At 34.5% G+C, this 7635-nt stretch overlaps 2 protein-coding genes across 4 annotated transcripts; one reads left to right on the top strand and one right to left on the bottom strand.

Moving 5' to 3' along the window:
• Positions 1 to 300: 300 nt before the first annotated feature.
• LOC105647085 (protein ALTERED PHOSPHATE STARVATION RESPONSE 1) lies at positions 301 to 5922 on the top strand. Of its 3 annotated transcripts, none has more exons than XM_020684484.3 (5): positions 301 to 1830; positions 2281 to 2501; positions 2644 to 2867; positions 2962 to 3631; positions 5240 to 5922. In XM_020684484.3, exons 1-5 carry the CDS (start codon positions 903 to 905, stop codon positions 5243 to 5245), a joined length of 2049 nt encoding a protein of 682 aa, XP_020540143.1. In that variant the 5' UTR covers positions 301 to 902; the 3' UTR covers positions 5246 to 5922. The 3 variants fall into 3 exon arrangements, with proteins under 3 accessions (XP_020540143.1, XP_012088463.1, XP_012088462.1); XM_012233073.4 differs by lacking the exon at positions 5240 to 5922 and having other exon boundaries at positions 2962 to 2980; positions 3095 to 4076; XM_012233072.4 differs by lacking the exon at positions 5240 to 5922 and having other exon boundaries at positions 302 to 1830; positions 2962 to 4076.
• Positions 4434 to 6951, bottom strand: LOC105647130 (putative serine/threonine-protein kinase PBL7). The gene is made up of 7 exons (XM_020684485.3): positions 6436 to 6951; positions 6118 to 6321; positions 5948 to 6016; positions 5764 to 5832; positions 5602 to 5664; positions 5190 to 5512; positions 4434 to 4955 (listed from the first exon to the last, which is right to left on the bottom strand). The coding sequence occupies exons 1-7, from the start codon at positions 6662 to 6664 to the stop codon at positions 4488 to 4490; spliced, it is 1425 nt and encodes a 474-aa protein (XP_020540144.1). The 5' UTR covers positions 6665 to 6951; the 3' UTR covers positions 4434 to 4487.
• Between the last annotated feature and the right edge of the window lie 684 nt (positions 6952 to 7635).

The raw sequence follows: 7635 nt of genomic DNA, 5'->3' as shown, positions 1-7635 counted from the left end.
AATAATAATTTGTATTATCAAATGATATTGGAGAGGTTTGTAGTTGTTATGGAAATTCCATTTTCTATATATTGATTTCATTTTCAGTTTAAGCTGATTAAGAATTTTTTCCAAAATCTTTTAGTTTTAGTTTATCAAATAAAAAATTAATTTTTAATGCCATAAGTAAAAATTGACGCAGTAATAATACTTTGATGGGAAAATCAAGAAATGTTACTGCTAGCTAGGCAATAGCATCTATGACCTAGGTTGAAGTTACTAATATTTTAGTTTCATGGCAACTGTATATAAACAGAACAACAAAGCAAGAAATCCCAATCCTCTCTCCTTCTCTTTCTTTGACATGTTTTGAGCTGATGGTGAATTTCTTGAACCTTTCTTTTTGTTCTTCAACTACTCACTGTCTATAGTCTACTGTAAAGAAAAATCTACAAAAATCTCTCTCCATATAGTAATGAAATAAATGGGATATCCTTTTATAGACGACTAGCTTTTCAACACTGTTACAAACAAGATTCCATTTGAAGAACAGCAATGCTCCTAAATGACCCATGAACAAGCAAAGCACTGGTTTTTGGTACCCAAATTTTGGTTGGTTGTTTGTCTCTTTCTTTCATCTTCTCTGACAATTACCCAGCTGTTCTTTTTCAACCTTACCTGAAACTCAATCGCCCTTCAAGCTAAAATCCAAATGATCAATTACCTCTTCCAGTCCACCACTACTATTCTGTTTGTATCTGTTACTACTATATACTAATAATTGTTATAGTTCTCCCCAGCTTTTTCATGTACTTCACAAGTTTGTGCTATGACTGTCAAAACCCTCCTCCATTTTAGCAAAAACCCCATTAAAGTTTTACCCATAAGACAATAAAAAAAGACACTTTTTTTAGAGAGAGGAAATGGGGTGTGGTTTATCAAAGCAAGATGAAGAAGATGATGTTGTTTCATTGTGTCGAGAAAGAAAAAGGTTGCTTAAGTTAGCTTTACAGAAAAGGTATGCTTTTGCTGATGCTCAGTTTAAGTATAATCAGTCTCTTTATGCAGTAGCAATGGCTTTGAGGTTGTTTGTGGCAAGACATTCTTCTCTTTCTTCTCCTTTTTTAATTACTTTTCCTTCTAATACTGATTCTACTAATCTTGTTGTTGATTCCAACGAGACATTAAACAATAATCCATGTTTTCTTCAACAAAGACCAACTGAGCCTATCCATGAAACTATTGCACGTTCCACTAATTTAGAGACTAAAGTAGAAGGAACCCATGAAGATAAGAATAATGCTAATGGTGATTGTGAGGAACAGGAGGAGGAATCTGAGGAAAGTGAAGATGGAGAAGAGTTCTGTCAGCATTTTTATGGCCAGGAGAATGTGGACCCAGTAGTGTCGTCACTACAGAGGCAATTTGGGTGGGATTTCTTTTACCCATTTGATGAAATGAGATCAGAGGTTTTAAATGAGCTTAGTCAAAGTTCTTATGAAGATTTGAAGGCTGTAAGAGAGAAAGAAGGGATTCCAGATTTAGAAGAGGATGGGGAGAAATTAATAATGAATAAGATTGAAGTTGTGAATGAGAAAAAAAATGGTGATGTTGGTAATAATAAGGAGAATGGAATTGAAGATTTTAAAACTGGAGATAATGCAAGTGTGAGTCAAGAAGAGAGTAAGGGATTGAAAGTGATTGATACGCCCACAAATGGGAGAGAATTGTTGGAAGCATTGAAAGATATTGAAGACCATTTTCTTAGGGCTTATGAATCTGGTTTGGATATTTCAAGGATGCTAGAGGCCAACAGAATTCATTTGCAGTCTGGCTTAGAAGAAATCAAAGGTGAGTTCTTCTTTTATCCTCATTTTCTGCTCTTTGCAATTGGTTGCAAAATTCATTATATATATATATATATATATATATATATATATATGGTTGGGTGAGAAATTGTAACATTGTTTCTATGAATTAAAAATTGACTAATACAGTGAGTCTATGGCATGATTTACTGTAACATTGTAGGCTGTGTAACTGATTGTTGAGTTCTCCATCTCCTGAATTGAGATGAACAGTGATTATCTGTCTAGCCCATTTCATTGAAATAGCATCTTCTTCTATGTAAAAACTGGAAGGAAATGGATAAATGTATAGTTTTCCCTTTTGGCAATTTTTATAATCAGGACTTTTTTTCTCAGGTACTTGAAACTGTTAAAAATTGAAATCCTCATTGTCTTTTGTACAGGGCAAATATAATGAATAACTTAACAGTTCATCCTTGATTTTTGGATGCAGAGAGCTCAACTAAGCTTATCAGATCAATTACATGGAACCGATCCAATTTATCTCGGTCTTCTTCCAGTAGAAGTCTCCTTACATCTAGTTCTGCGAATTCTTCAATGTGGACAGAACTCAAGACTGATCTGTTTGATGACTTTGGAATGGAAGCAGGAAGCCATTCGCTGACTCTTTCGAGGTTATATGCTTGGGAGAAGAAACTCTACCAGGAGGTGAAGGTAAAATATGAATCAATTATGCTGTTACTCTCTCCCTCTCTATGCTGTTCCTTATGCTAGTCATGTTTGATATTAAAAATTTTCTTTTAGTGCTTAAACATATTCACAGTTCCTTTAAACATGTTATAGTCCTTGTCCTCAGGCTGGAGATCAGACTAGGAAAATGTATCAGAGAAAATGCTCTCATTTGAGAGGCCTGAATGGTAAAGGAGAAGACTTTTGTTCCATGGATAAATCTACAGCACAAATAAAAGAATTACACTCCAGGATCTCCGTTACAATAAGAAGTGTGGAATCAATCTCCAACAGAATAGAGAAATTGAGAGATGAAGAGCTGCAGCCGCAACTTCTTGAGCTGCTTCATGGGTAAGAAAAAAGTGTTAGAAATGTATTGCAAGGATTTATGCGTCTGAAGTTAAGATTTAGTTGTTTGATGACTTTGATTCATCCACTTCTGCAGACTAATGAGAAACTGGAAGGTAATGTTGGAATCACATGAAACTCAAAACCGGCTAATGCTTGAAGTGAAAATTTTCAATTGTCCAGCTTATGGGAAGTTCTGTAATGACTCTCACCGTCTTGCCACTCTTCAGCTTGAGGCAGAACTTGACAATTGGCGTGTCTGCTTTGCTATGTATCTATCTTCACAGAAGGCCTATGTTGAATCTCTTAGTGGTTGGCTGTCCAAGTTCGTCGCTCCTGAAGTTGAATTCTACTCCAGGGGAAAGACTTCAATCCCGCCATTTAGAATTAGTGGGCCGCCATTGCTACTAACCTGTCATGGTTGGTTAGCTTGGCTGGACAAACTGCCAGATAATTCTGTGACATATGCAATGAAGAACTTTGAGCGGGATATACATTCCCTATGGAATCAACAAGGCAAAGAGCAAAAGCAGAAGAGGAAAGTTGAGGGCATAGCCAAAGAACTCGACAGGAGGGCTCTGGCATTCCAAAGTGCTGAGAGGAGGATTCTTGGATCCAAGATTTCTGAACAGGAATCAGAGGCTAGTGTGCGTAATCGTATTGAGTACTTGGCAGAAGGGAAAAAGCTATTGGATATGTTCAGGAACCGCCTCAATGAAGAGAAGGGAAAGCACCTTAATACCGTGCAGGAGACTCAACAAATCACTGTAAGTGGATTTCAGACAGGATTTTCTTCGGTTTTTGAGTCGTTGGTCGAGTTTTCTAATGCATCTGTTAAAATGTATGCTGATCTAGTAACATATAGTGCAAATGCCAAGGAAGCAGAGAAAGTTGACGACAATCTATCCTATATGGATGGGATGTTCTCTTAGGTTCTAAGTTTAAGGAAACAAGTGAAAATGGAAAGTAGGTTAAGATTTGAGGATCTTAAGTTTTTCAATCCTTTGGCTTCCCAGATATAAATAGTGTGTACAGAGATTGTCAAAACATTTATAGCATGCTCTTGCTTATATATGCAGCTCTCTGGGGCAGCTATTTGTGTTATAGTGCCAAATTTTTTTGCTTGCCAATGGATTTTCTCCTTGCAAAACAAGAAGGAATTCTTTGTTCAAGTATATTTTTCCTTTATGTGAAAAGTTGAAGTTACAATTTCTTCCTGCTTTATTATGTTTTCTATATCTCACATTATTGATTAATATAGACTATAGAGTTCTTTGTACAGTAAATAATGCTTTGAGCTCTCTCCTCTAGTGGCTAGTTAAATGCGTCTTAAAAGCTTGTCATTATAGCACTTGAAAACTCATATGCAGATTTGGGTTTTTGAGATTGCCTGGAAATAATGTGCTAAGTTTAATGCAGGTATTTGAAACCCACATTTGTTGTAGACTGTAGTTTTTCTTGTCTATAACATGACTTCTTTGTGAGTTTTAAAACCATGATTTTCCATACCTGATTGAGATTAACCAAAATAAAAATTTCTTTTTCCAATTTTAAATGAGCAATGCACCACAAAATCTCATAAAAAATATATAAATATAAAGATATAGAAATAATCACAGGTCTTCATCTGATATCTTTTTTACTTGTTTCCTCGCTGATTCCTGTCAAATTGTTATCAATATCAATGCTGAAACTAGTAGCCTCAAAACACCTCAAGCTTGCACTTTGAAAAGAAAGGTTATCCATCTCTATATGAAATCTTTGCAATCCAACACCATCAATGCTCACAAAGCTCTGAGAATCAGAGTCTGTTGATCTTTGTGGTCTGTGATCTGTCAACCGATAAGATCTGGCAGATGATGCCTTAGAACTCCTTGAAGGTTCTTTTTGATTGAATCTATCAGCTGCATATAAAGTCTCTTCTAGCTCTTGCCACACCTGAGTCATTGTAGGTCTATCTTTGGGATTTTGCACTACACATCTTAGACCAAGTTGCCCCATCTTTAGCATTACTTCCATATTGCATGGCTCTACTAAAAGGTTTGCATCTAATATTTCTGCAACATTGCTCCTCTCCAAGCTAGGCCTTGCCTGCATTTTTACCAACATATATATTATCTCCTACATCCTCTGTCATTGTTGTCAAAACAATTTAGGTTATGTTAAAAAATTTTAATTTAAAAAAAAACCTTCAAATTCATGGATTAATCTCTGTCGATCAAACATAAACCTCCACAACAAGAAAAATCTTGAGCTTGTATTCTTTAACACGGTGATAATACTAGTTTATTAAGGGTTTGTTCGACAATATTAGCTGTAACTTACCCATTCAATTATATGATAGTTGGCTTCATTCCTACTTGAGTCAACTGCAGGCCTAGCAGAAACAAGTTGCAGAAGGATAACTCCGAAGCTGTACACATCACTAAAGGGACTCAAATGAAAGCTGGAACAGTAAGCAGGATCAAGGTATCCTGGTGTCCCTTTAATCTGACTGCTAACATGAGATTGATCTCCAATAGGTCCTAGTTTAACCAGTCCAAAATCTGAAACTTTAGCTTCAAAATCATCTCCTACTAAGATGTTACTCGGCTTTATATCACGATGGATTATGCTAGGCTTGATACCATCATGCAAGTGTGCTATTCCTGAAAATATTTTGCAGAAAATACATCAATTAGTCATTTGCATCAATTGATTTCTGAGAGATTATTACTGCATATGAAAAAGTTCATGCCTTTGGCTGCTCCAATGGCTATGTTTACTCTTTGCCTCCAAGTTAGGCTTCTCCCTCTTCTTCCTACATAGTAATCATCCAAAATGAGAATCAAACATTGCATATCTGCTTCTCTTTCTTATTTTATGAGTTCAACCCATTGAGCTACAGGCAAGAGCTTACCGATAATGTACTCGAGAAGAGAGCCATTTGGAACATACTCATAGACCAGTAGTTTTGACCTTCTGCCTCCTGTTTGAATCACCATTGAACATTGAATCAATTTTCTGTAATTTTATCAGTCACTGAATTCTTTAATTTATGAAATGTTCTCTTGGGTAATGAGTATTAGTAATGTACTATTTACCAGTCTCTTCACAATATCCCACCAAACTTACAAGGTTCTTGTGCTTGACTTCGGAAAGTAACTTCACTTCTGTTTCAAGAAAACACCAAAAAATGGATTACTAAAAACAGTAACTTAAATGTGATTTCTAAAAATAATCACTAATCACTAAAACAGTAACTTTTATCTACCATTTCTAAATTCTTCAACACTTTGGAATGAATCAGCATGTGCTTTCTTTATTGCTAGAGTACCTTCTACTTCAAAGTTCCCTTTGTAGACATTACCAAATGCACCAGAACCCACCAAGCATTCTTCACTGAAACTATTGGTAGCCCTTTCTAACTCCTCTAATTGGAAATTTCTTAATGACAATACTTCATCTTTCAAACTTCCTAATTATAACAAACAAGTTTATTAATGCACATGATTAAGAAAATTAAATGATACCAAATCCTAATCTTTATTATTTCATTTATTATTATTGAATAAGAGCAGTAATAGCTAACCTTTTCGGTTCCGGTAGCTCCTGCGGCTTTGCCGAAAATGTGGAAAGAGCTTTCTCCTAAAAAATAAACATAATGAAGAAGCTACAGAGAATACTACAATGGCAATTATAAGAGCTCCCCATACATGTTTATGCTTTGGAGGAGGAAGAGTGGAACTTGTGGGTGGTAATTGCGATTTTGCCACCATTAATGCTGGTGGATCCGCCGCCAAGTGGTGTAGTTTTCTCATCTTAGCAAAACAAGCATAAATTTGCTTCTCACTAAAAGAAAAAAGATGTCAAACTACTACCTTACTTCCCTATTCTTGCATTTCGTTTATCCATATTCTTGAAAAGAAGAGTGAGAGAATCAAAAAGGGAATGTTAGCAGGAAGAAGATAAGTTTGTGAACAATAAAGATTGAAGTTGAACCATTTGCCGGCAGAGCATTTGTCATAAAATAGTCAAATATATTCTATAGAGTCGCTCTTTTTTGTCATGGAATTGACTCTGTCTTCTCTTTGGACGGCACATATGCCATGGAAGCTTGCATGTATATCTAATATATTAATAATTTTCTATTTTTGTAAGATGATGAGCCAACATATTCATCTCTCTAAAAATATATTATTCTTTTTTTTTTTTGAAAATTCAAATTATTATCTTTAAAATGTAAAGCAAGTGTAATATGATTAGTCTTCTTACTAGTGTGAGGAGTGAGAAGTCTCGATTTTGAACCTTCTCGACTATAAAAATTTTCACCAATTTAATATTTTGTAGCACATCATATTATTTCGACGCGTTTAAACATTCTAACGAATCAAAACAATTTATTATCTTTAGAATAAAGATACAGTTTCTATTTGTTTATATAATATAATATTTTCTCCTTATCAACTATAGAATTTCATTATAGTTGTCTAATTACAACTATTAAAATTCAATTCATCAAGAAAAATTATTATTTATATATTTATATATCATTTAAAGCCAAAACTCTATTGTGAGTCCGTGACTAGATAAACATCATTGTTTTACTATTTTCATGAATGGAAAATAATTATTATTACTATTTTTATGAATGGGGCCACCAGATGATGAAAATATTCTTATTTTATATAATATATACTTCCAAAAGTTTGAATTAATTAATTGTAATTATTTAGAAAATTGACAGTAAATGTATAATAAGAACCCACAATCTATTTAATCATATTCTAAT

The sequence above is a fragment of the Jatropha curcas genome, chromosome 4 (assembly GCF_041381405.1).
Source record: "Jatropha curcas cultivar XTBG-Jc1 chromosome 4, XTBG_Jcur_1.0, whole genome shotgun sequence".
In the NCBI taxonomy this organism is placed as follows: Eukaryota; Viridiplantae; Streptophyta; class Magnoliopsida; order Malpighiales; family Euphorbiaceae; genus Jatropha; species Jatropha curcas.
This window is presented reverse-complemented; position numbering and strand designations above follow the sequence as displayed.

Excerpts from the sequence above, each read along its gene's own strand:
- LOC105647085 (XM_012233072.4), top strand. The coding sequence starts at position 903 with ATGGGGTGTGGTTTATCAAAGCAAGATGAAGAAGATGATGTTGTTTCA. Across the intron at positions 1,831-2,280 it reads TGGCTTAGAAGAAATCAAAG|AGAGCTCAACTAAGCTTATC; the intron begins GTGAGTTCTTCT and ends TTTTGGATGCAG. Across the intron at positions 2,502-2,643 it reads AACTCTACCAGGAGGTGAAG|GCTGGAGATCAGACTAGGAA; the intron begins GTAAAATATGAA and ends CCTTGTCCTCAG.
- LOC105647130 (XM_020684485.3), bottom strand. The coding sequence starts at position 6,664 with ATGAGAAAACTACACCACTTGGCGGCGGATCCACCAGCATTAATGGTG. Across the intron at positions 5,833-5,947 it reads GGGATATTGTGAAGAGACTG|GAGGCAGAAGGTCAAAACTA; the intron begins GTAAATAGTACA and ends TGATTCAAACAG. Across the intron at positions 5,665-5,763 it reads TCTTCTCGAGTACATTATCG|GAAGAAGAGGGAGAAGCCTA; the intron begins GTAAGCTCTTGC and ends ATTACTATGTAG.